Here is a 27723-nt window from a genome sequence, read left to right as displayed (position 1 = left end):
TATATTATCTCTAATTAAAATATGAAACTGGGTGAGACATCTTAGAAACTTAAAGCATGCCTACAAATGAAGTAGTCTGTCAACGGATTTTGGAAAACTGAAGCACATTTCTAAGGAGAATTCACATGTGAAGAAAATAACCCTTATCATATATTTAAAATTATTTCTTTTCTAGGGAGGAATGCTCTTCACCTGGCTGCAAAGTATGGGCATGCATTGTGTCTACAAAAACTTCTACAGGTAGTAAAAGTGGTTAATACTTTGACTTTATTATTTTGACTGCAAATAACAGATGTGTTTTTGGAACTTGAGATCAAAGAAAATAGTAGGCTAGCTTTGACTATTAGCTTACATAATATTTTTTCCATCATTTGTGAAAGAATGTGAACAATAAAGAGCAGAGACTCTGAGGGAAGTGAATTGCATAACTCAGTGTATTAAAAATAAACAACAAAGACTTGACCTTCCTGTTGACATTAGCTGGAGATTGGAATTTTCTGTCGTCTGGTATATGACTTGAGATGAAGTGATACAGCATAGGATCTATATATTTCTGTATAAACATCAATAACTCAGACTATGTAATAACATCATTAGTTAAGCTTATAATCAGGCAACCACAAAATTCTGTGAACTACTGGGCTAAATTACGTTTTCAGTTGAAAGGTCTAGTCAGTCACACATTTCCTTAAACATGTTTGCCACTAAGTTTCACAGCAGAACTCATTTGTTTTTTCTGATTCAATTGTTCAAGTTTTAATTCTTGCTGGAAAAAAAACCCAAACAATAACAGTTTCTATATTTCATGCGATTGTAATGTACCATATGTTTTCCTGTTTACTGGAATACTGTTAAATTTACAGTATAATGTTATTATATTTGTCGCATGTCAAAATATTTATGGCTTGTCTAGTACTCTTTAGAGTTTTTGATAAATGCAATATTTTTAAGATTAAATAACAGCTGTTCATTTGAGTCTCGATATTTAACTTGGAAATAAAACTTTCTTAGATTACTAAATATCTGTGTTTTAAAACAGTACAGTTGTCCCACTGAACATGTAGACCTGCAGGGAAGAACTGCACTTCACGATGCAGGTAATAAGCAAAGGTTTCACTTGGACATAAACAAATCTTTGTTAAAATGGCTGGGCATCTAAACTAATTTCAAAGTTTTAACATGAATATATTTGTATAATTCATGGAGAAACAGAATGTTATGAATTTTTTATTTATTCAGATTTGAAATTTATTGGATTGTACGGCTTAAAAAGAATCATTCAGCCAATATTTACAGGCCAGGTTGCTAGATACTGAAAGTCCAAAGATGAATAAACCATAATCCTGCTCTCAAGGAGCTGTAAGTACCATGTGTTTGCTTGGGAACTGGTAGGAGAAATGGGAACGAGGAAGACTTCTCTTTCTTAAAAACTATATTTACTTCATTAACATGTCTGAACCTCATTTTCCTCATCTGCAAAATGAAGTTACTAATACTACTGCAGTAGTGGTTATAACTGAATCATGAATAGTACCTGGCATGTAGTAACTTCTTAATTAATGGTGATGGTGCTTGTTTTGATTTAGAGGTGTCAGTGCTGAATTACATACCATTGTAATTTGCTGTATTTTAAAAGAGATTTATATTAGTAATTTCAAAGATTTTATTAATCATACTGTATATCAAAATTTATCTGCATTATTCTTTAGGTGTCTTAAAGAAAATGATTAGAAAAAAGTTAAATATTTAAGGATTTTTGGAATGTAAGATAGTCTGACCCCTGGGCAGACTCCTCTAAGACTGAAATTCCTAGTTAACTAGGTGTTCAAAGGAAAAGCAAAACAAAACAAAACCTACTGTTTCCTTTCATGTATATGGAATATCCTTGGTAGATTAGAGGATTAGAGTAGTCTCTGTTAAAAATGTATTATACTTCAAATTTCCTTCAAACTTTTATACTTTTGATTTTCTTCCTTTTTAAAAAAATTTTATGTATTTTTGTGATAGTTTAATCTCTCACACAATGCATTTTTAAAAATTTTGGTATAGAGTGCTATTATTTGCAGAACATTTTTACATACATTGTCATTTAAGCCTTACAATGACTCCTGTGAGTTTCTATAGTTTTATTTTATATTTTTATGATAATTTTGTATTACTACTTACATAAACAAAAATATTAATTAAAAAATAAATAAAAACATAGACCTAGATTCATATGTGATATACTTATCAAGCTTGTGTAGTTGTGGGATCATCAAAACAAATTTATAAATTAAACTTAAAATCATAAAAAATTATAATTCATTTCTGTAGCACTAATTTATTGTTTGATGGAAATTTTAAAATGATTTTGCTGCTTAATGAAGTATAAATATATGTCACATGATATTTCTGTTCTCCTACCACCTTCTCATAGTTGTTTTTTAATCCATCCAACCTTATTAATAATCATGTTTTAAAAATTATTAAAAATGTTATAATTATTAAAAATTAAAAATAATCACGTTTTAAAAATGTTAATAATCATGTTTTAAAAATTATTAAAAATGAAAATTTGAAACATAAAGTTAGACTATCATATTAAAATACCTTATACCCTTCATCCAGCTGAGACAGTTGTCAGCATATGGCTTATCTTGATTCATTTATACCACCACCCATTATTCTCCTCTACTTGGCATATTTTAAATCAAATCCAAGACATCATATAATTTTATCTATAAAGAATTCAGCTTTTATCTCTAAAGATAATGATTCTATTTTGTAACCTAAGTGTAATACCATTATTACACCTAATGCATTTGAAAATGTTTTCAGTATCATTTACTCAATGTTCAACTTTTTCTAGTTGTTTTTATTTTTTTTTACTGCTTAATTGAGGTACAATTATTATACAAAACTTGTATATAATTATTGTATAATGTAATGTAATAACGTATTGCACATAATTAACAATATGGTATTGTGTACTTTAAAATATATTAAGAGGATAGAGTACTTAGTATTCTCACCAAAAATACCCCCCAAAAACAAACCCCAAAAAACACACAGACACACAAAAGGACACAAGGAAATATGTGGAGGTGATCCATATGTTTAGTACCTTGATTGTGGTGAGGGTATTACAGTGTATGCGTTTGTCCAAACTCATCAAAATATGTACAGTAAATATGTGTAATTTTTTGTATATTATAGATTTTATTATCCCTGTTTTTAAAACTGGTACAACTTAACAGATTGAAATTTTAATATTTGTTCAGTAGGTATACAGATGAAGTTAGAATGAAGACCAAGTTGATGTAGTAAAAGAACTCCAATATCAGTTGCTTATAAAAAAAAAATGGAGTGGTATAGGTTGGCAGGTGGCTTGAGGTCATTCATGAACTGAATTCTTTCCATCTTGTTGCTCCACTTTCCTCTGGTATCTTCCTCAGCAATGTCATTGCAGCAGGGTTGTAGTCATATCTGCGTTCCAGCTGGCAGGAAAGGGAAAGAGAATAGGAGGAGCGCATGCCCACAGTCTGAGGCCCAGATTTGGAAGTGGTAAATAGCCCTCTACTCATAATCTATCAATAAGATCAAAGTCAGTTGGTTGTATTTATCTGTAAAGGAGGCCCAGAAATGTAATCTCAAGATAACTAGTCATGGCCGAGCTGCCACACTGTAGAAGAAGGGGAGAACAAATTTTGGTAACAATTGCCACAGTCCAGCCCTCTGGCCTTCCAGATATTCCTGCAGCCCCTACTTCCCACACATAGAACATTATCCCCACCCCAAGGGAGAGGATACATAACCAATTCAGTCACCGAAGCCACCTCAAAGTCTGGGATTTCTGGGTGATGTGCACTTGTGTATTTTTGGCTCTGAAATGGCTCTTCATGGTCCAACAGTTTGTAAACTCAAAGAAAAGAGATCTGCTCCTCACAATATAGTGATGCAGCAAGAACAGGATAAGTAAAATAAAGACTCCCTTTTGGGAACAGGAGAACTGGGAAATACACAGCAGTCACTATTCAACAGCAGGTTTCAGATACTGCTGAGCAAAACTTGCAAAGGCTTTCAGCTGAGATCTTGGAGTAAATTTCTTGGTTAGCTCCTTCAGGTGCCCCCCAGTTTTGTTTCCTAGGAGAAATCCCTTATTGTCCTCTGTGGGCCCTAGCTCTGCCTTCTGGGAGGTTCTTGTCCATTATCCTCCAAGATCACAGGTAAATTGGATGTTGGAAAGTATGCCCTCTATATAGGCAGCTTAAGCACAGGAAGAGTTATTAGTTTTAGCTGACTGGGCTTTTGGATTTTGGGGTAGTGCATTCCCTCAAAACCTTGGTAGGTTTCTGGCCTATTTGTTGCCAGCCACTTTCATATGTCAGGAACCATTTATTTTCTGGACATAAAGTTCTTAACCCTCCTTTATTTCTTGTTTTTATTTCTGGACTCATGATTCTCTACCTCATTTTATTTTATTTTTTTAACCAAAATTTAGAAAATTTATTTATAAAATGTTCAATACTGTGTAGAACATTAGGTTAATTTACAGAGTTTTTAAAAAAATTTTATTGGAATATAGTTGATTTACAATGTTGTATTAGTTTCAGGTATACAATGAAGTGAATCACTTATACATATACACATACCCACTCCTTTTTTAGATTCTTTTTCCATATAGGCCATTACAGAGTATTGAATAGAGTTCCCTGTGCTATACAGTAGGTCCTTATTAGTTATCTAGTTTATATATAGTAGTGTGTTATGTCAATCCCAATCTCCCAGTTTATCCCCCCAACCCCGTCCCCTGGTAACCATAAGTTTGTTTTCTACATCCGTGACTCTACTTCTGTTTTGTAAATAGGTTCATTTGTTCATTTTAATACTGCCACCTCAAAGTCATCTGAAGTAATAGTCTTGGATGGGAATATAGTATCCTCAATCTGATCTTTATTCCAGGACTGGATCTGGTTTTTTTGTTTTTGTTTTTTTTTTCATTTTTCCTTATTGGGCTGTCTTTGAGAAAAGTTGTGACCAACAATAGTTTTATATCTTGCTGTTTGGTATAGAGAAACAGTTGGCTTCTCTATACCTGTGAGGTCCCAAATATCTAGAAACTCTATTCCCTTCCATCTGTGTTCATAACTAATTCTTGCTTGACCTCATCTCTTTCTTGTTGACCTCATCTCTTTCTTGTTGACCTCATCTCTTTCTTACTAAAAGCAGTAGCAGCCGCCAATATGCCCTAAAATTTGGGCTCTTTTCTATTGCTTCACCTAGAAAGGCTCCATAGTCACACAGTGTACCTTGTAAATTAGCACAGATGATAGATCTATCAAACGTTTTGCCACAGTGTGAGAAAAATCACAAGGTTTCTAGCCTGAAATATGTTTACTGACCACCTAGTACCCAACCACTAAACCAGTGCTGTATAATTTAGGTATCTGTTACAACAGCACCTGACTCCTGATAGCAATTTTTGTCTTGGTTAGGGATAAGATTATACTGCTGTGACAAAATAAAATAACATTTGCTTTAAACACACACACACACGCGTGCGCGCACACACACACACACACACACACACACACACACACACACAGAATTTATTTCTTTCATGTTACAGCCCTAATGATCAGATTGGCTTGTACCTCTGCTTCATATAGTCATTCAGGGACCCAGATTTCTTCTATTTTGCAGTTCTACCATTGCCTGGGGGTGTTGTCCTCATCTTTAAGGCTGAAGCTGATAATAGGTACCTGTGATCCTGCTAGCAGGAAGGAGAAAGATTATGGAAGAATGTATAACCACTTTTTAAAGCCCTAGACTCAGAAGGTAGCACATGTCCCTCATGTCAGACTCCATTGGCATGATCTAACTCATGTGGTCATGCCTTCATGCAAAGGAGACTGGGAACTATGGTCTAGGTGAGCCACCCTGTGCCCAACACAGTTTTATTACCATGGAACAAGGATGAATGGCTGGCATTCTCCATCATCTCACCTTTAATACTGACTTGATTTGTTCAGTATAGTATAACTCTGGAATTTTTTATGCTTTACATTTTTTCCTTCTTATTTTTAATTGGGCCTGAATGGTTGTTATTTTATAATTCCTGAATTAATGTATTCAGTTTCAATTTATCTTTTTTTTAAGATTGGTTATATATTTTATATAAAAGACTTGCTGGATTAAAGACATCAGAAATGAAAAATTGACTTGATTTTTTAATGTATGTTTGGTTTTACTTCATTGAATTGCACCAAAAAAAAAAAAAGAACGCTGACTTAGTACTTTTTTGTGCAAATAAACTAATATCAACTTATAAAACTTTTATAAAAACTCATGGGAAGTATAAACACAATCGTACTTTATGAATTTGACCACTTTTTTCCTGATACAAATATGAACTCTAGTGTTGATCAGAGAAGAGGCATCATGTGATTTTCTAATATAATTTTTAGCAAAATGACCCTGCTTTTGCATCAAGGGCAGACATTGCAGTTTCTGTTTTGAAAAGGAAATATGAACTGTATGAATCATACTTTATTTACTGTGGGTCTTCTATAAAGAAAAAAGTATGTGATTCTTTTAAAAAAACTGCACTAACACTTCAAGGATTCAGTAAGTTATAGCCATACTTTAAAATATACTATAAATAGAAAGTTTAAGTGTGATTTTCATTATCAGTGGTTACCCTTAGCACAGCAGTATATTCTTGTCCTCTGCAAGAGTAACAGTGTTCCTCTGTCCTAATAAATTATACAAAATTTACAAAATGATCTTGTCTAATCCATTTTCAGATAGAAAAATCAATGCTTATAATGCTAAACTGAGAGTGAAGGATGTGAAGTTTAGTACTTTAGGGATTGAAGAATTTAGGCCTTATATGGGTCTAGCAAAACACCACGTGTTACCAACAGATGTTCACCATTTATCATTTTCCTTTGTTCCTCAAAGCTATGGCAGACTGTCCTTCTAGCATACAGCTGCTCTGCGACCACGGGGCCTCAGTGAATACCAGAGATGTAGTAAGTCAGTTTATGTTTATTCTCATTTCAACTCATGTGTTCTGACTTTCATGTTTTGGGAGACTCGTTGTCTGAATGCTGTCTTATTTTTCTTGTTGCTTAGGATGGGCGGACGCCACTTGTTCTGGCTACTCAGATGTGTAGGCCAACAATATGTCAACTGCTGATAGATAGAGGGGCGGATATTAATTCCAGAGACAAACAAAACAGGTAATTCTTTTATCACGGCTCCCCAGACACCAGCTCGATGCACAGTGATCCTGAAGCTCTGCTGCTGTGACTTGGCCTTTCTATCCCCTGTGGTTCTCCCTTCCTTGGAATTAGCACTCACTTCTTCTTACTCTTCAGAGTTGGCTGAAGAAGGAGGGAGAGGGAAATGGGGGATGAAGACATGGTAAACTCGAAATACAGGCAGTGATTATGGCCTATGTTCAGGTCAAAGAACTGAAGAAAAGAGTAATTATATCCTAGTTATTTTGAGCTTATAAAATAATCTTTAATGAAATGGGCTCAAATAAGGAAGAAGAATAAAAAATGACATTTACAGTCTCTACTTCTTCATTAGTGAATCTTTTGAGAGTAAGGGAGTTCTTGCGTGTCCTGGAGCTTGACATGTTTCAGTGTAGATTTTCTCAAGGTGTTTTCTCTCCTTTCTGCTGGGCACAATGCCACCTCCTTCTTTGAAACTGAGTTCATTTCTGTACCCCAATACAGATTTCATTAATTTATTTCTGCACCTGTATTTGATGTTATTTTAGTTGGTGTGCACTAACAATTTCTATCTGTAATTCTCTCTGTCCTCTTTTCTGGGTCTAGTGTATCATGCTGCTTGCTATATTATAATTCTGATGTTTATAGTCACGGAGTTTCTGACAACAAAGTATCTGAAATACATCCCTTCCACCAGTTGAAGCATTACAGTAATTTATGACAAGTTTCTGAGATTGTATAGATGATTACTGGTAAAATTGTTGGTTTCTTTTCAGTTACTTTTATTCTTCTAAACACGTATTCTATTGTTTGTAGTTCACTGGAAGTAGATAAGTATAATTAGTCTTTGGATGTCAGACTTTATAGCTCTGATTGTTTTCATTGTTCAGGCATCTCAAAGGAGGAAATTCTTAAGCAATTAAATCATTAATGTGATTTTTAAGAAAGTGGCTTTTTTAATATTACTTTGTTTTTGTGATACTGTGATCTGGCTCCAAGCATGTTTAAGAAAATTTGATTGAAAAATAAATTTTAGGATCAGAAAGGGGTGATCTGGCTGATCCACGTATACAATGCTTTCTCTTATATTTTTCCAAGTATGTTTGTCTGTGTTATTTCATTGGAACTTCACAAAAAAACCAATGCGATAGGGCAATGTGTATTATATTTAGACGACATATCAAATGGTTTTAAAGGTAAATTAAAATCTGTTTCTGACACTCTGTATTCAAGTTTCTTTTCTTTCTTCCTGTCTTACCTATAACATTTTTTCCCTTATAACAAAAAATTTGTTAATGCCTGTTTTATGTAAAACTGCATTCCAGCAACTACCGGGGAGAATAAAAGAGGAATAGAACAGACATCAAATAAAGGCAAAAATCAGTTTCCGTATGAAATTCAATATTCACAATTGAAGACAGAATCATATATAGGATAAGTCACTTCATTTCATTAAGTGTTGGTTGCCTCAGCAGTAAAAATAGAGAATTTCTAGAGTACTTCTAAATTTCCATGATGATTTAATTGTTGCATTATTATGATCTGCCAATCATACTGTTAAATGTTTAAGTGCTGACGATTCTATCATGGCAGAATAAACCAGTGGTCCATGATAACGGGGTTAATCAAAGAAGGTTTATTTGAGGGCTTCCTTGGTGACGCAGTGGTTGAGAGTCCACCTGCCGATGCAGGGGACATGGGTTCGTGCCCCGGTCTGGGAGGATCCCACATGCCGCGGAGCGACTGGGCCCGTGAGCCATGGCCGCTGAGCCTGCGGGTCCGGAGCCTGTGCTCCTCAACGGGAGAGGCCACAATGGTGAGAGGCCCGCGTACAACAACAAAAAAAGAAGATTTATTTGAGAAGGCAAATTTTAAAATTAAGTGTGAAAATGTGAAGGAGATGTGTAGGAGAAGAAAGGCTCTTCTAAAGAGAGAAATCAGGAACAGGAATCTGATTCTTGTTTTGGAATAGAAGGGATTCACTGGTGACGTTTGCATGATGTGGTTCAGTTCACAAAGTGATTTATTTATTTTATTTTTTTCAGTAACTGATAGTGTATTTATAAAATGAAAACCTCTCTAACAAAATACACTTTTCACTGGGAAAATAAATAAAACAGACAAATGGATCTACACAAAGTAAAAATTAACTTTGGTAGATTTGAGTGTAGGACAGTCCATAACAAGCTTATTTGCCCTTACTCCCCCAGAGCTGATCATCTTTCAAGTTAAGATTTTTAAAATATTTTTAAATTGAGATTATTATATTGACATTTGTTTCTCATTCCACATCATCTTCAGCCAAGCTCTGAGCACTTACAGTTCTCTAATTGTTGGGAGCTTAGTCAGAAGCATCTGGAACACTGGTGGTGGAAGAGTTTGCTGCAACACTTGCAGTAACTGCTGTGGCCGTCCACACACAGCAATTGCATTTGTCAGATGGTCAGCACCCTTCTCATATTCACCTTGAGCTAGTAACTCTTGCAAGCTGTATTTCTTCAAGGAAGAATTTCTGAACGGCTTCAGCATCTTTAAGGTTAGGTAACTTGGAAAGTCCGGTTCTCTCCTTGGCAGGCTTCTGTTTCTTTCTTTGTTCTCGCAGCCTGTTCTTGAAGTTAGGATCACTCCATCTCTTGGGGTCAAGGTAAATGCAGTACCCAATGAAAAGGGCCCCGCACATACCGGCGGAGATAGCGCTGTTCCGGCCCTCCATCTTCTCTCCAACGAGGAGTGGGGTTGGCGGCAGCAGGGCCCACGATGAAGCCCTCGGCCGAGAACCCTCGGAAAGGACTGTGCCACTCTGTCCTGCCGCCCACCGCGAGGGACGCGGAAAGGCCTGCAAAGTGATTTAAATAGCCTGGGTTTATCATTGTAGGTTTTGCACAGATAAGGTGACAGTATCAGTTGTGGAAGATCTTTGTGGCAATTAACTTGTAGTACATAGAAGGACTGGAATAAAGGAGGTTAGTTTGGTAGTAGAAGTAACAGATGTGTGTAGGTAGATGTAAAATGCTAGCTCTGCAAACTAAGACACAAAACAAATGTGTTTTATAAATGCAATGGAGTTAAAATATAAGATAAAAATATGAAGTCAAATCTGTGTCTATAACAACGTGGCTTTTTAAAGTAATATCTGTTCTTTAAGAAGGGGACCTCTGAAAGAGATTTCTGAAAATTTTTTTTGATCCTTCTCAAGGTCTTTTATTCTTCCATCTTGCCTTCTAGGACTGCTCTCATGCTAGGTTGCGAGTATGGTTGCAAAGATGCAGTAGAAGTCTTAATCAGAAATGGTGCTGATGTAACCTTGCTGGATGCCCTTGGCCATGATAGTTCTTACTATGCAAGAATTGCTGACAATCTGGACATTCTAACCTTACTGAAGACTGCATCAGAAAATACCAGCAAAGGTACCAGCAGTTTTCTGTCACTAGAAAAGTGCTAGTTAATAAAGAGCAGCTTTTAAAGATTTAGGTGGTAGAGCTACAGTTCGTAGGAGGCAAAACACTCCTTACAATAAGCAGTATTGGTTCATCTGCCCCAGCTCTGCGGTTTTACATTATAGTCACTTGTTCTGAGGCAGTGTGTGTTACATTTATTGTCCAGTTTATCCAGTCAACCCTACTCTACTGTGGAGTAATTTAAGAACTGAAAAGAAAGAGCCAAATAAAGTGTTTTGCTAATATATATTTTTTGATGAGGAGGGGTGAAGTGCTTAAGCTCTTGTACTTAAAAAGTTTTAAAGAAAGAATCATTGTTTAAACATGTATTTAAAATATTCAAGTAAGATTTATTGAATACTTGTGCCAAGTATTTTCGTATGCTTATTAAAGAGAAATTGGAAAGCACAGAAAAGCACAGCAAGTAAAATCAACCACTCATTCTACCACTGAGGAGGGTCTACTAACATTTTGAGAAATATCTTTCCAGTCTTCTCTCTATGCATAAAATTGAGGTCACCTGTAGTGAGCTGTAGCTTACTTTTTGTGTAATATAGTTCGAAGACTTTTCCCTCATAAATAAATATTTTTTCTACAGTATGATTTTTATCGATGCATAAAATTCCATCTAAGTTTAATTTAATTAAGCAGTTTTCTATAGGTGTCATTTAAGTTGTTTATACAGTTTTTACTAATATAAATAGCCATTTAGTGACTGTCCTTATGCATAAATATTTTAGCATGTTTTTATTATACCCTTAGGATAACTTCCTAGAAATTGAATTAAGAGGTTTCAGGTTATGCACATTTTTTTAAGCTTTTAATACATATCGAAAAGTTGCCTTCTAATTTAGGATGTTTTAAATTTTGTATTTTTCACCTGTCTCCCCTCCCTGGAATTGAATATCATCTACAGGGATGTTGTCATAGGAAAAAAAAGATACTTTGCCGATTAGATAGGCAAAAGTGATATTTCATTGTTGTTTTAACTGTAAGGTCGTAAACTTCAAAAGAAACTTAAAAATTTATTTCTTTAATATTGACTTAATTACATAATTGGTGAATGCAAATCTACCCAAGTTAACCTGCTGTTTCACTGTTCCTCTTTCTCCTCCCTTTCCCTCTCTTTTAAATCTTTAGGGAGAGAAGTTTGGAAGAAAGGACCATCTTTACAACAGGTTAAAAAATTATGTATATTGTTCAGTTTAAGTAAAGTGTTGAGTAAACCTGGGTAATGGTTATATATAACTGTTTTGAGTTTAAATGCATGCCGTTCTCTCTTCCCAGTTAATCATGCCCATGTTAGAACCTAGGTCATGAGATCCTGAGGCTTTATCCAGACACTGTCACTCAACTTGAGACAATGGGTCTTAATTACAATGAATGTATCCAATGGGACATAAGTAGACTCCTGATTGCTGGTCTTGAACATCCAGCATTTTCAAGTATGGAATATTGCACCTTGTTGAGTTTCTTTGATGATGAATATTAGCTTGGTAGACCCTAGACAGTTTTCTCCTATTCTCCCTTAGTAACAGAGTCGAATATCCCCTGATGTGGGAAAATTCTTCCAAGCAATAAGAAATGAAGAAAACAGAATTCAAAACTGATTATATATGTGATTTCAATGCCACTGTTAACATTTTGATTTCTTTTTCTTTTTCTTTTTTTTGCTGTATTTAATTTAATGAGGATTTGACTTTTAAAAAAACACAGTACGTGAAATAATTCGTACCTTGCACTAAGTTTATTATCAAATCACTATTTAACCCTGGTTTTGTGTCTCAGTCTCAGTAGATGTCTAATCATTTCCCCTGATCTCTTCGAGTTAAAGTGTGTGGGGTTGCTTTGTGCACTCTTAAACCATCTCACCCAAAGCTAGTGTAGGCAGCTCTCCTCTTCTGCTGACTGTCCCCTTCCAGGCTTTCAGCTTTTCTCTAATGAGAGGGACCTGAGCACTTCCAAACCCTGAAGAGAAGTAATCAGGTACCTTCTGAGCCATCCTGTCATCATTCTGTATCATTTCTGTAGCTCGCACCTAAATTTGAAAGCTGTATGAAAGCATGCTTCCTTTTCAGTCCATCACAATTAAGTAATATGTCCCTGCATGGGTCATATCTGCTGTCACTTTTCTTTCCCATCTGGAGCAGCTGTTTCAGCCTTTTCTCCCATTCCTCAGATAACCTAAGTGGGTGTAGAGGGAAATAAAATGTGCCCTCTTATATCAATACCAGGCATCTCACACATATTAAGAGAAAAACTATTTCTGAAATATACATGTATTTAAAAGAAAGAATTATTGAGTATTAATATGGGAATGGTATCTAAATGAATAGGAATTATCTAAATGAATTCATGGAGTTAATATTCTGCTAAGAACAGTAAAACTCATTTGTTTCAGTTGTTAATTAAATACATTTTAAAATATCTGCTGTAAATAGGATTTGTTTGTGTCCTAAGGGACATATAATCCTTGTTATCAAGAAGCCTACAGTATAGTTTAAAAAATAAGATGTATTCAGTTACTTACTATATGCCCATTACTGTCCTAAGTACTGGGGATATCAGCGTTCAAATTCCCTGCCCTCATGGAGCTCCCAGCCCAGTGAGAGAGATGAACAGTAAGCAGATAGGTATTTAGCACCATGGCAGATGCTTTGAAGACAAGCAGAACAGGATTAGGGAATGAAGAGGGAGAGGGCGGGAAGCTATTTTAGATGGTGTGGTCAGGAAGTGACTGACATTCTAGCAGAGGTCTGAAGGAAGTGAGGAGGGAGCCAGCGGCTCTGTGGGTGAAGCCTCAAGGGCAGAGGGAAGGGCAAGTACCAAGCCCCTGATGAAGGAGCATGTTTAACATGCCCGTGGGGCAGTAGAGGGGCAGAGTGACAGGAACCAGAGACCAGAAGGGAAGGCAGGGGCTGAAAGTGGTATGTATGGTGAGACTAGTCAGGTTCCATGTCAAGAATGGCCCTTTGGTAGAAGGAATGAGGCTAGACATGTAGTTTGGGCCAAATCGTGGATACAGAGCATCGTCTTAATGGGAACTTGTTCCTCTAATTCTAAATCCAAGCTCTTTAGTACGATAGTTTAAACACATGAGTCAACAAATAATGTGGAACATAAAATTATCTTGGAAAATTAAAGCATTCACGTTTTGTTTCTTTAGCTCTCAAAAAGGAAGAAAGAAATACCTTTCTAAATTATTGTGTAGATTTAAAGATCAATTTGGGCAAAAAAATTATTTTATCTCTTGTTTAATGATTGTATTGTACTTTTATTAAAGCAAATCTCTAAGCTGGAATAAAGTTTCAAAGCAGTAAGTGTACAAAAACAGATCATGTACCCAACCAAGTCATTTAGAAATCTTTTATATAGCTTTAGTCAGTGGATTGTCTATCTCTTTCTTATCACACCCTTTGATATTTTATCTCATCAGTACTCAAAGAAGTAATTTCCATATTTTCTCTCAACATTAATGTAACTCCCCACCGCCTCCTCTTTTTAAACACCAAATTCTTCTTTTGGGAATGGTAGCTGATGCTTTATAGTACAACGTGAGTTTTGCCTCTAGTACAAATTCTCCTTTTTAAAATTTGGTGACTTTGGTTAAAATAAATACTTAGCAGTAGGGGTTTTAAATTCTGTTTTTTTTTTAGTATTTAAAAAATAGATTATACTTGATTTATTTAAAACCTATATCCTTAAAGATGCTTTCCATTTGGAGTTTTAAGTGGAAACACTGCCACCTTGTGTTTTGTACAGCAAAATTTAAACTTGGATAAACTGAAAATCACTAATTGGGTGTATTGCCTATTGAGGAAAATGTACTTTTCTATATTCTCATACTTGCTAACCTGTGTTTTCTTATGTTTTACCAAAGCGAAATTTGACGCAGATGCTAGATGAAGTAAATATGAAATCAGATCAGAGGGAGCATCAAAACATTCAGGTAAAAAGAAAAAAAAAATTGGTATCTTCCTTTGCAAAGAATTCCAGCATTGTTTGTAGTGGGGTTGGGGAAAAGAAAGGAAGCAAAAATGCGGGGGAAATGAGTAGGGGATGGAAGGGCAGCTTGTTATGTTTTGTGATTCTACTTTCTTGCCAAATTCCTTCTAAAAGAATTAACTTTTGATATGAATGTTTGAGTCAGTATTATCTTACAAGAAGTATTGTTTTAATATATATTAGGAAGTAAATAATTTAATAACTTTCTGTAAGTTTTTGTTGATTTAAATGTATCTGTTTGGGGCCATAAATCATAAATTTGTATTCCTTTTAGAAAATTAATTATAGTGATAAAAATGATGGTTATCAATGTAAATAAACAAAATCTGAACTTTTTCTTAAAGTATTTTTTATTTTGATTAAGAAAAATAATTTCGGTAACCACATAGCACTTTTTACCTTTTATGTTCGTCAAAGTGTTCAAAAAATAATTATTATTTGGATTGTGTTGGAAAAAGAGCCATAATTAAATGGTTTATTTTATGACTGAAATACCATTAAAATATAAATTGAATAGCCTTTTCCATATGATAAAACAAAAGCATTTTATTTGGGTTTTCATAGTTTACTATGTAGTGTTAAGAAAGTGAACTGTAGCCTTCAATTGGAGGCTTCAGTGTTTTATCAGAGCACTGAAGTATTGATATTCTTATGCTTTGTTAAACTCATAAATTTGAGAGGTGTTTGGCAAAAGTTAAAATGACATATTCTTCTGCTATTTTCTATTTCCAGATGATGCTTTTATTTCTTATTTATTAGAATCATGATGGTTTGCTGTCTTTGTATATAGTTGTATTTATTAGTTATCATAGGACTATAATTTTCTGTGTTATTTCTCATGTATAGATTTTAAATTATTTGAATGTCATTGAAATTATTGTATCTTTATACTTAAAGCTGTTTTATATATGTATATATCTGTTTATGATAGTGAACTGCTTTTAGAAATTTCTTCCGTAAGAATTGCTCCTTTAAAGTTGGTCTGGCACCTGTTATCTTTGCTATTTAAGGATCTGGAGATTGAAAATGAAGATCTGAAAGAGAGGTTGAGAAAAATTCAGCAGGAACAGAGAATATTATTGGATAAAGTAAATGGTTTACAACTACAGCTGAATGAGGTAAATAATCTGCGTCATACCAGAAAAATCCAGAACTGTTTTACTACGAGTCATTATCATCGGTAACAAATTGTTAATGACGGCCCATCACAGCTAGTCATGGTGCCAGGTGCTAAAGGAGGTAAAATCAGGTCATTGCCCTGTGGAAAGTCATATCTTATTAGGACCTTTACATGAAACAAGGTCGGATCTAAGAACAGAGAACACTGTTGGTCTGTGGTAATGATAAAGGACTGAACTGTGATTGGAGTTGTGGGATTAGAGAGGAAGAAGTAGACAGAAGACATGAGGAGGAAGAGTAGATAAGAGTTTTAAGTAACTGATGGGGTCTCAGAAGAATCGAAAGTGCTTCTGAACCTGGTTAGTGAGAAGCATGAATGACAACGTAGAGCACAGAAGTAGTAGCACATAGGCATTTTCTTCTCACAGCCTCATCCCCAATCTTAATGACACGCACCAGTCTTTTTAAAAGATATTTGCCAAGCTCATGCTTTTTAACATAAACTTTCAAGAGTGAAAATACATTTCTTCTTCTTTTTAAATTTAGGAAGTAATGGTTGCTGATGATCTGGAAAGTGAGGTAGGATGATAAGTTTTACTTTAAAGCTGTAAATTGTTGTGTAAATTGAAGATAACATTGCAGTAGAGGTTTAAGTCCTGAACTGACGTGGAGACAGAATTCTCTTTTTGGTTATTGCTCAAAGGAAAGAACAAAACCTATGTGTGACTGTAAAATTATGTTTTGAGTATAGTGGCGTGGGTTATTGTAGGCATTTTCTTGTTACTGAAATGAGCCTCTGAATGGCTCATTTTCTATGAAACTTTTCATGAAAAGATATAAAATTCTAAGCATTATAGAGAAAAATGTCTGAAAATGATAAGATTTAAAACAAACCACAGAAATTTGAATTTTTCATAATATTGTTTGTGTATATTGTATATTATTAGTATAGTTCTACAAATTTTGAACTCTACTAATAGTTAAAAATTGACCAGGTTAGGGCTTCCCTGGTGGCACAGTGGTTAAGAATCCACCTGCCAACGCAGGGGACACGGGTTCAATCCCTGGCCTGGGAAGATCCCACGTGCCACGGAGCAACTAAGCCCGTGCACCACAACTACTGAGCCTATGCTCTAGAGCCTGCGAGCCACAACTACTGAAGCCTGTGCACCTAGAGCCCGTGCTCCGCAACAAGAGGAGCCACTACAATGAGAAGCCTGCACACCGCAAGGAAGAGTAGCCCCCGCTCGCCGCAGCTAGAGAAAGCTCACGCATGGCAACAAAGGCCCAACACAGCCAGAAAAAAAAAAAAAAGTTCCGTTTTTTAAAAAAAAAATTGACCAGGTTAGAGAATTCATTAACTATAGTCCTCAAAGTAATTCTAATTCACATTTTCTAAAACACATTTTTAACACAATTTCAAGCACAGGGTGATTTTGCTCTGTATTTATTTCTTTCCATTTCAGAAAGAAAAGCTGAAGTCCCTTTTGGCAGCTAAAGAAAAGCAACATGAAGAAAGCCTAAGAGCTATTGAGGCTCTGAAAAATAGATTCAAGTATTTTGAGGTATAGAAAGCTTAAATAATTTATTTCATGTAACTCATAATGGGCCGTGGTAAAGGGCTTGAAGTCAGGCTTGAATTTGAATTATCACTCTCTTCTTTATAGTGTGACCTCGGGCAATTTATTTAAAGTCTCTGAGCTTTGTGCTGCTTTGGCAAAATTGGGGTGATTGTCCTTTTTTCCACAGAGTTGTTTTAAAGGTTAAATGAGATCATTGAAATTGACTAAACTGACATTTAGTTCAGTTCCAGTTTCTCTTCCCCAGCCTTCCTCTTTGTCATCTTTACCTTTTCAAGACATACTTTTACCTGTAAAATTATAATGATTATGATGGTGTTAATAAAAAGCATCATTTAAGTGAAAAGCAGTAATCCCGGGATTATCTCAGAAATGACCTTGTGCATATATGGATTTGTTTGGTGAGAGTAGTGTGTTAATAAGGCTCAGATCATATACTTATCTTTTCTTGGCTCAATTAGCTCTTAGTTTTTCCAGGACTATGTTTTTTGTTTGTTTGTTTTGGTTTTTTTTGCGGTATGTGGGCCTCTCACTGTTGTGGCCTCTCCCGTTGTGGGGCACAGGCTCCGGACACGCAGGCCCAGCGGCTATGGCTCACGGGCCCAGCCTCTCTGCGGCATGTGGGATCTTCCCGGACCGGGGCATGAACCCATGTCCCCTGCATCGGCAGGCGGGTTCTCAACCGCTGCGCCACCAGGGAAGCCCCCAAGACTATGTTTTCTTTAAACTTTTAATCAAAATACAATATACATTAAAAAGAACATGTTAAAGTGAATAAGTTGAAGAATTTTCACAAATCTAACATCCCAGATCAGGAAACACCACATAACTAGTACCCAGAAGCCTCCTCACGCTTGCTCCTTGCACCAAGGGTGACCACTCTCCAGACTTTTAACTGCATAGATTTGTTCTGCAAGGCCAAAATATATATTTTATAAATGTTGTTCATCATTGGGGTCACTGAAGAGAGTGGCTGATTCAATGTGAGTCTTTTATCTTTATTGTGGAATATAACTCCAAAGTACATAACAAAAGTAAATTTTTTGTGTGTAAATTTTAAAATATGGGTGTAGCTATGAAAAAGAATGTAAAGACATGGATGTATCTCAAGACATAATGTTGCATGAAAGAAATCAGACACAAAGAGCACGTACTGCCTGACTCCTTTTCTGTGAAGTGCAGAACTAGACAAAGCTAATCTATGCTAATACAGGTCAGAATAGAGGCCACCCTTTGGTGGCCAGTTACTGACCAGGACGGGGCATGAAGAAGCTTCTGGGCGTGCTAGACAGGTTCTATATCTTGATCTGAGTTGTAATTACACAAAGTATACATATGCAAAAATTCATTGCACTGTATACTTGTGTACTTTACTGCAGGTGAGTTATGCCTTGATACATTAAAAAAAAAACCAACCAAAAACCTGTGTTTATATTTATAGACTGAATTCTGAAATTATTTAGAAACAGTTTTATAAGCTAAAGAACAGTCTAGTATAGGGCCTTCTCTCTTTTTTCACATTTGAAGACTTTTTTTAAGGTTAGTAGTGAAACTAGTGATAGCTAACAAGTTCATGACCCCCAACCGTGTGCCAGAAATTGCTTTGAGCACTTTACCTGCATTTAATAAACACATCAACTTGGTATGGTATGTTTTCGTTTTATCTCCACTTCATAAGTGAAGAGACTGAAGCAAAAAGCAGTTTACCCGTGCGGGGTTTTATAAATAAGAGTAAGTGTCAGAGCCAGAGCTTGAACTCAGGCAGTTTGTGCCCCTAACTACAATACTAGTTTTACACTCAGCTGGAGAAGATACAGAAGTGTATGTGGGCCTTTGAAGTATTCATCAAAGTTTGACACCTATAATTGGGTACTGTTTTTGTGTTATTTTTCTCCTAAGAGTAGACTCCCATGTCTTAAGAATAGATGGTTTTCTGTAGCTTCAGACAAGTCTGTAACTTTGAATGAGGTTATTATAAACTATAGGAAAATACTTACTGTTTCTTATAAAACAACGTATATTTATTTCAGAAAAATTTAAAAATATAATTAAACTAAAAGTAGAAAATAAACACACCTATAAGCCCAGCACTCTTAGCACCTGACATCCTTTCAGACCTTTGTTTGTACATAACTTGTGTTATGTACATGAATTCAACAGGTAGTCTTATTATTTATCCTGTTCTGTAAGTTTTTGCACTCAATATAATGGGGGCATTTTCCCCAGTCAGATGAATTTTTATACTAGAAATTATTTATAACCTTCAAAAAGAAAATTCCAGGGTCCACTTTATATGTGACCCAGTATTTATGAGAGCAGTCCTTAAAAACTAAGGAATCATAATTTATAAATATTGAATATCCACTACCATATCATCTCACATACTTAAAAGTCTTCATAAACTGCCAACAGAATTGCTGTGTTACGTGTAATACTTAATATGTAGGCATTTTCCTTATAGAGCAGGTTTGGGAAAACATGGATATTTTAGAACAAGGCTAATTTTATGTTGTAACTCATGCATTTGTTTTCATTTGAGTCATCAAGTCAAGGTAATGAACCCAAACTAAGTTTTTTGAACTCCTTATGTGCCTTGGCCTCCCCTTACCCATTCATGTATAAGCCCATTTACTACCTATTACAGACTCCAGTATTAAATATTACTTAGAACAAAGAGCTTACCTAAGTTTACAGGTATTTTTCCATACCCTTGGGGCAATAAGTATTAATGGGACATTAATTTAGTTATGGAACTGTGGGCCGTTTTTATCATGGTCACCTATCAGAGTTTGACACATAGCTATTAGTACTAATATAGACGGATACACAAACATGAAGTACATCTGCATACCTTTACTCTCAAAAGTATAGTATCTTAATTTATGTTAGGTTCTTTGTGTCTGGCTTACTTGGGATAAGGAGCAATCCAAATATATTTTAACTCAGAGTATCTAAAATTTCTCTATTATTCTCCTTTTCCTAACTGATGTATTGATGGATTTATTATGAACTATATGTAGCTCTTTGCCTCAGTTTCATTTCCTGCTCTCTGTCTCCTTTTACCTTCAAAGGTAATTGGTGTTCCATAAATTCTGAAAGAGGGGGTTAGGCTAATGTTTCACAGGCGATGAGGTAGGGTTCGTGCTCCCCAAAGGTGGTAAAGTAAATTGGTTTATAGAGGTGAATGTGGCATTTCCTTCCTTTGAAGTAAAGAAACAGCAGAGAGTATGCATTCAACGTTGTTTCATTTCATTTGGAGCTTGTTATTTTTTTTTTTTTTCTTTTGAGCAGTCAAGTTTTTCCTTGAAATACTTGGCTGCTTTTATTAAAATGCTGAGTGAAGTAGTTTATTCCCAACTGATCTCTCTAACTGTGTTCTGCCTTTCTGTGAGTTCGAGTAGAATAATACCCAGGAGAAACAAGGAATGTTGAAAATGTGGTTTTAATGACTGGATCATTTAGAGCTAAAATAGATACAGAATTTAACAAAATGAAGCAGTATTCACCTAAAATGTTTTAATGTGTCCTTCTGATTTCAGAGCAATCATTTAGGATCGGGAAGTCATTTCAGTAACAGTAAGTATAAAAGTAAAGATTATCATTACAGTTCACACAGTTCAAGCAAAAAAAAGAATGTTTATGCCTCTTTATTTCGTCTAACTGTATATGATATTCCTGCTGCAAAACTTCATCCAACTACTTGTGTGTTATACCTCAACATGGAACTAGGAAGAGATTAAAATGACTCCTGTAGTCTCTAACATAAAATCTGGTAATCACTGAGGCTCTGATTTTCCTTAGGACCTAGATTTTTAAATTGTATATTGTACGCATTACCAAATTTGCCTTGTCGCATGTTAGACATTTATCTTGTGATATTTGGTGCCTGCTTTTTATGGAAAGAGACGTAAACATAGTTTTCTGATTTGGAGAAATCTTTGGATATAGTCTCAATGCAGGTAAGCATTTTAAAATTAGATGTTCCATAAATATTTATTACTTTAAGACTATACATAATTTTCCCTTTTGTTTATTCTCCAATTTTAAACAATTTCTCTAGAAAAATCTAATTTTTTGCTTCTTGTTGAATATTAAATTATCCGTTAGCTAACTACAATCGAAATATTTATCCTATAAATTGCAAAGAACACCATTTTTATTTTAACTAATATACATATTTCATAATAATCATTTAACTTATTTAGTCTAACAATTTTACATAATTCAAAAAACTAACTTAGTGGGACTTCCCTGGTGGTCCAGTGGTTAAGAATCCACCTTCCAATGCAGGGGATGTGGGTTCGATCCCTGGTTGGGGAACTAAGATCCCACACGCCATGGGGCAACTAAGCCCGCGCACTGCAACTACTGAGCCCACGCACCTCAACTAGAGAGCTCGTGTGCTGCAAACTACAGAGCCCATGCTCTCTGGAGCCCGTACGCCGCAACTACTGAGCCCGTACGCTGCCACTACTGCAGTGAAGAGCCCGTGTGCCGCGACTAAGACCTGACACAGCCAAAAATAAATAAATAAAATATAAAAACCAACTTAGTATCTATTCAAAAGAATATACATACTTTCCTTATGTATATAGGAATAATAAGGAAAAATATGGATATTTTAGAACAAGGATAATTTTATGTTGTAACTCATGCTTCTTTTTTACTTGAATAATAAAGGAGATAATAACACCAAATTAATGCTTAGCCTTCTTTGATATGGATATTTAAGGTATCATTTATTTGGACTTATTTAGGAAAAGAAGATATGCTTCTTAAACAAGGTCAAATGTACATGACAGACTCACAGGTAATATTTTATTTTAAAATATATTTATAAAAATAATTGTGCCTTTTTAAAAAGAGGAAAAGAGCATTGTATATTTATCATCTATATGTACATTGAATAAGGTTTTCATTATCAAAGAAAAGTTGGCCTTGTGGTCTTGAGTTTAATAAAAGCAGATATTGCTGTGTCTAGTGCCCTCTAGAGTATTTTTGGTGACAGTGACTTAAATAAGAGATTTGAATTACAATTTCATTGTCTTTGACAGTAGCCCTCTATTCTTTAACAGCAGTTGGTCACCTCTTCATATTTGCCCATTAAAGGGGGAGACAGGTATGAATAATTCAAAAGGCATTTGTCTTGACTTTTAAATGTATTGTTCCTTGCATTCAAATATATATTCTATATTTTGGAAATTCACCACAAAATAAAGCTTCCAAGGCAGAGTGTTGTCTGATTTTCTTACTTGTTTAACTGCTCCTCACTTTTAGTTTCCAGTAGATACAAGGTTTGCATTTTTAGTACCTTCTGTGAACTGCAGAACTGATAAATATTTGGTCTTTTAAAGGTTTTTTTACATACTTTCTTCTGTAGAAGAGTGAATTAGTCTATATGATGTCTAAGATCACTCTAAGCTGGAAACTTCTAAGATTGTAAGTTGAGAGACTGATTGTCAATCAACTGAATAATATTTAAGAACATAAGATAAATATTTGATTGTAATAAAATAAGTATGGAAATTGTGAAGCTGTGTAAGTAGTTTGTTGGTAGATGATAGTAGTCTTAGTCTAAAGATAACTGGTAAGTTGAAAGATAATTAGAAGCAGACTGAGGCTGAGAAATTATTCCATGTTGTGAATTTTCTTCTTCATCCATGGGAAGGCAGTGTGGATTGAAATGAACAACAGTAAAACCTGCCTATTAAAATAGTGGGTTGTACTCATAGCACATGGCTTTTTTACTCATAGCACATGACTTTAAAAGAGCCCTTACTGTAATAGGGTGGCTGGGGAAAAATAGAAATAGTTAATCTTTCATGGTTATATGTTCTGATACTTATGAAATATTTCAATGAGAACTTAAATTGTACTTCTTTTTGTTAGCATGTAATAGAGGAAACAAGATGTCAATCCAACTTTGTAGTAAGATCGTAGGCTAAGTTCTAATTTATCTTTCTTTTTGAGAGAAGAAAACGTGTTTCTATTTTGTGAGTTGCTTAACATCATTCTCTTGACAATTCTTATACTAGCTAGGATTATTTTGGTAGTATTTTTATAATTTAAACAACAGTACACTGGAGTTAACATTGAGGGAACTTAGAAGTCAATATATGTTATTAGAAAATAATATTCTGTGGAATTATTTGCAGATGTAAAATTGTGAAAGCCTTGTTTTTACTCAAGGGTTCTGATGACTTTCTTCAGAATTTGAAGTTCTAAGCACATTATATGCCATAAAACATAGAAATAGTAAATGTATGTTGATAAAGTTGATATTCATGTGTGGGTAGGTATTACCAATGGTAAGTTTGGTAAATAAGTTTGGTAAGTAAGTAAGTGTCTTCTTTAGGCTTTTGGAATTGATATTTTATTTTATTATTATTATTTTTGCAGTGTACTTCCACAGGTATGCCAGCCCATATGCAAAGCAGATCTGTGTTAAGACCACTAGAACTGGCCTTACCTAATCAAACCTCATATTCAGAAAATGAAATTTTAAAGAAAGAATTAGAAGCAATGAGAACTTTCTGTGATTCTGCAAAACAAGACAGACTCAAGCTCCAAAATGAACTGGCTCACAAGGTGGCAGAGTGCAAAGCCTTAGCATTGGAATGTGAAAGGGTCAAAGAGGATTCAGATGAGCAGATAAAGCAACTAGAAGACGCCTTGAAAGATGTTCAGAAGAGAATGTATGAGTCAGAAGGTAAAGTGAAACAAATGCAGACACATTTTCTTGCCCTGAAAGAGCACCTAACAAGCGACGCAGCTACTGGGAACCACAGACTGACAGAAGAACTGAAGGATCAGTTGAAAGACATGAAAGTGAAATATGAAGGTGCGTCTGCAGAAGTGGGGAAATTAAGAAACCAAATCAAACAAAATGAGATGTTAGTCGAAGAGTTTAAGAGGGATGAAGGCAAGCTAATGGAAGAGACTAAGCGACTGCAGAAGGAATTGAGCATGTGTGAACTGGAGCGAGAGAAGAGAGGGAGAAAGGTCACCGAGATGGAAGGCCAGTTAAAGGACTTGTCATCCAAGCTGGCCCTTTCCATTCCGGCAGAGAAATTTGAAAACATGAAGAGCTTGTTGTCAAATGAAGTAAATGAGAAGGCAAAAAAATTAATAGAGATGGAAAGGGAATATGAAAGATCACTTAGCGAAATTAGACCGTTAAAGAGAGAACTTGAGAATTTGAAGGCCAAACTGGCTCAGCAGGTCAAGCCGGAAGAACATGAGCAGCTCAAGAGCAGATTAGAGCAAAAGTCAGGAGAACTTGGGAAGAGAATCAGTGAGTTAACGTCGAAAAATCAGACACTACAGAAGGAGATCGAAAAGGTCTATCTGGATAATAAGCTCCTCAACCAACAAGTGCATAACTTAACGACTGAAATGAAAAATCATTACGTCCCTTTAAAAGTAAGTGAAGAAATGAAAAAGTCACGTGATGTAATTGTTGATGATTTGAATAAAAAGCTTTCAGATGTGACACACAAATACACAGAAAAGAAGTTGGAAATGGAGAAATTGCTGATGGAAAATGCCAGTTTAAGTAAGAACGTTAGCCACCTGGAAACTGTGTTCATACCTCCAGAGAAACACGAAAAAGAGATAATGGCCCTGAAATCTAATATTGTTGAACTTAAGAAGCAGCTATCTGAACTTGATAAAAAATGTGGTGATGACCAAGAGAAAATATATTCGCTCACATCTGAAAACACTGACTTGAAAAAGATAATGAGTAATCAGTATGTGCCAGTGAAAACCCACGAAGAGATTAAAACTGCTTTGAGTAGCACATTGGATAAAACCAGCAGAGAATTAGTAGACGTGAAGAAGAAGTGTGAAGATATAAATCAAGAATTTGTGAAAATAAAAGATGAGAATGAAATATTAAAAAGAAACCTGGAGAACACTCAGAACCAAATAAAAGCTGAGTACATAAGCCTAAGAGAGCACGAGGAAAAGATGAGTGCTGTGAGGAAGAGCATGAAGAAGGTCCAGGACAACAGTGCCGAAATATTGGCTAACTACAAAAAAGGCCAGGAGGAGATTGTAACACTGCATGCCGAGATCGAGGCCCAGAAAAGGGAACTTGACACAATACAAGAATGCATCAAGCTAAAATATGCCCCAATTATCAGCTTTGAAGAGTGTGAGAGAAAATTTAAAGCTACCGAGAAAGAACTAAAAGAACAGTTATCCGAGCAGACACAAAAGTATCACATCAGCGAAGAAGAGGCCAAGAAGTGCAAGCAAGAAAACGACAAGTTAAAGAAGCAGATCCTCACTCTTCAGAAGGATCTAAAGGATAAAAATGTTCTTGTTGAGAATTCTCATGAAATGGAAAGAGCATTAAGCAGAAAAACAGAAGAGCTGAACAGACAGTTAAAAGACCTGTTGCAGAAATACACAGAGGTAAAGAACGAGAAAGAGAAGCTGGTGGAGGAAAATGCCAAGCAGACCTCTGAGATGCTTGCAGCACAAACTCTTTTGCAGAAACAGCATGTTCCACTGGAACAGGTTGAGGCCCTGAAAAAGTCTCTTAATGGCACAATTGAGATGCTTAAGGAAGAACTGAAGAGTAAGCAAAGGTGTTATGAGAAAGAGCAGCAGACAGTGACCCAACTGCGGCAGATGCTGGAGAATCAGAAGAACTCCTCTGTGCCCCTGGCAGAGCATCTGCAGATTAAGGAAGCATTTGAGAAAGAAGTTGGAATCATAAAAGCTAGCTTGAGAGAAAAGGAAGAAGAGAGCCAAAACAAGACCAAAGAGGTCTCCAAACTCCAGTCTGAGATTCAGAATACGAAACAAGCATTAAAAAAATTAGAGACTAGGGAGGTGGTTGATTTGTCTAAATATAAAGCAACGAAAAGTGATTTGGAGACACAGATTTCCAACTTAAATGAAAAATTGGCCAATCTGAATAGGAAGTATGAGGAAGTATGTGAGGAGGTTTTGCATGCCAAAAAGAAGGAACTGTCTGCAAAAGATGAGAAGGAATTGCTCCATTTCAGCATTGAGCAAGAAATCAAGGATCAGCAGGAACGATGCGATAAGTCCTTAACAACAATCACAGAGTTACAGAGAAGAATACAGGAATCCGCCAAACAGATCGAAGCTAAAGATAATAAGGTAATAATAATACTTTAGGTAAGCATGTCTTGGTGTTGGAAACCCCAGAGCAGAACTGCCAGAGTAGAATAGGACTCTTTACCATAGCACTCCACAAGACAAGTTTACAAAAGCATTAACAAAGTGACCATTAAATGCCACCTTTTTAGTTTGACTATGAGTATGCAAAAAAAAAAAAAAAAGAATTGGAGTTGACAAAAAGGTAAAGTCACACAAACAAAAATCAAAAGTAGTTTTCCTTTTGTTTCCTCAACTGGTACAGCCAAGAATTGAGGTAAGATGGGGAAACTCAAGATTCACTTGCCTCAAAAATGAATGGTCAAAACCCAGTGGGTTTTAAGGTACCTAAAGAATGGTGAGGGAGAGGAGGAAAAAATACTGTGTTTCTGGGCTGTGAGAAACTAAGGATGCTGCAGAGCTCACCAGACTTGATCTTGGCACTCACCCATACCAGTAAATTGAGCCCTCCAACTCATTGTACATCCTTTCCCCGTATCTTCCTACAGACAGAATATCTTGCCCCTCCTTTCTACCTGCTTAAATCCGCTACATTCCTTAATGCCCACTTCATCACTTAACCCTCCTTCCTAAAGCCTTCATTGGCCAATCTAGCCTACAGTAAACTGTTCCTCTTCCAAAATGCATGTTGTATTTTGGTTTTGCCATCCATTTACAACATATATATTACCGTGTCAGAATGATGTGGTTGGGACTTCCCTGGTGGTCCAGTGGTTAACACTCCACGCTCCCAATGCAGGGGGCCTGGGTTCAATCCCTGGTCAGGGAACTAGATCCCACATGCCACAACTAAATATCCCACCCGTGTGCCGCAACTAAGACCCGGCACTGCCAAATAAATAAATATTTAAAAAAAAAATGATGTGGTTAGTCTGTCCAACTAGTTTTTTTTGCAGTATGTGGGCCTCTCACTGTTGTGGCCTCTCCCGTTGCGGAGCACAGGCTCCGGACGCGCAGGCCCAGCGGCCATGGCTCGCAGGCCCAGCCGCTCCGCGGCATGTGGGATCTTCCCGGACCGGGGCATGAACCCGTGTCCCCTGCATCGGCAGGCGGACTCTCAACCACTGTGCCACCAGGGAAGCCCTTTCCAACTAGTTTTTAAGAGCAGGTTCATAACTTATGTTTCCATCTTATCATTCATTCTCATGGTACAATTTACAGAATAGGTGCTCAATAATATTTTCAGTACTGGTAGTTGAA

At 35.9% G+C, this 27723-nt stretch overlaps 1 protein-coding gene and 1 pseudogene across 4 annotated transcripts in view; one reads left to right on the top strand and one right to left on the bottom strand.

The window, feature by feature from the left end:
- UACA (uveal autoantigen with coiled-coil domains and ankyrin repeats) overlaps positions 1 to 27723 on the top strand; it is an 86927-nt gene that overhangs the window by 52100 nt on the left and 7104 nt on the right. For 2 of the 4 annotated variants that reach the window (XM_060153232.1, XM_060153236.1), the window contains exons 4-16: positions 176 to 240; positions 1040 to 1097; positions 6946 to 7016; positions 7120 to 7226; positions 10452 to 10633; positions 11804 to 11841; positions 14544 to 14612; positions 15679 to 15786; positions 16334 to 16366; positions 17254 to 17352; positions 20907 to 20943; positions 22125 to 22177; positions 23767 to 26505. In XM_060153232.1, coding sequence (XP_060009215.1) covers positions 176 to 240; positions 1040 to 1097; positions 6946 to 7016; positions 7120 to 7226; positions 10452 to 10633; positions 11804 to 11841; positions 14544 to 14612; positions 15679 to 15786; positions 16334 to 16366; positions 17254 to 17352; positions 20907 to 20943; positions 22125 to 22177; positions 23767 to 26505 — 3659 coding nt within the window. Of the gene's footprint in view, positions 1 to 175; positions 241 to 1039; positions 1098 to 6945; positions 7017 to 7119; positions 7227 to 10451; positions 10634 to 11803; positions 11842 to 14543; positions 14613 to 15678; positions 15787 to 16333; positions 16367 to 17253; positions 17353 to 20906; positions 20944 to 22124; positions 22178 to 23766; positions 26506 to 27723 lie in introns of those variants that run through there. The other 2 variants (XM_060153247.1, XM_060153240.1) reach the window with 2 other exon arrangements.
- Positions 9508 to 9939, bottom strand: LOC132531772 (mitochondrial import receptor subunit TOM20 homolog; annotated as a pseudogene).

This window comes from Lagenorhynchus albirostris, chromosome 1, assembly GCF_949774975.1.
Source record: "Lagenorhynchus albirostris chromosome 1, mLagAlb1.1, whole genome shotgun sequence".
NCBI classification, from domain to species: Eukaryota; Metazoa; Chordata; class Mammalia; order Artiodactyla; family Delphinidae; genus Lagenorhynchus; species Lagenorhynchus albirostris.
Note: the sequence above shows the minus strand (reverse complement) of the source record. Positions and strands in the feature narration are given on the sequence as shown.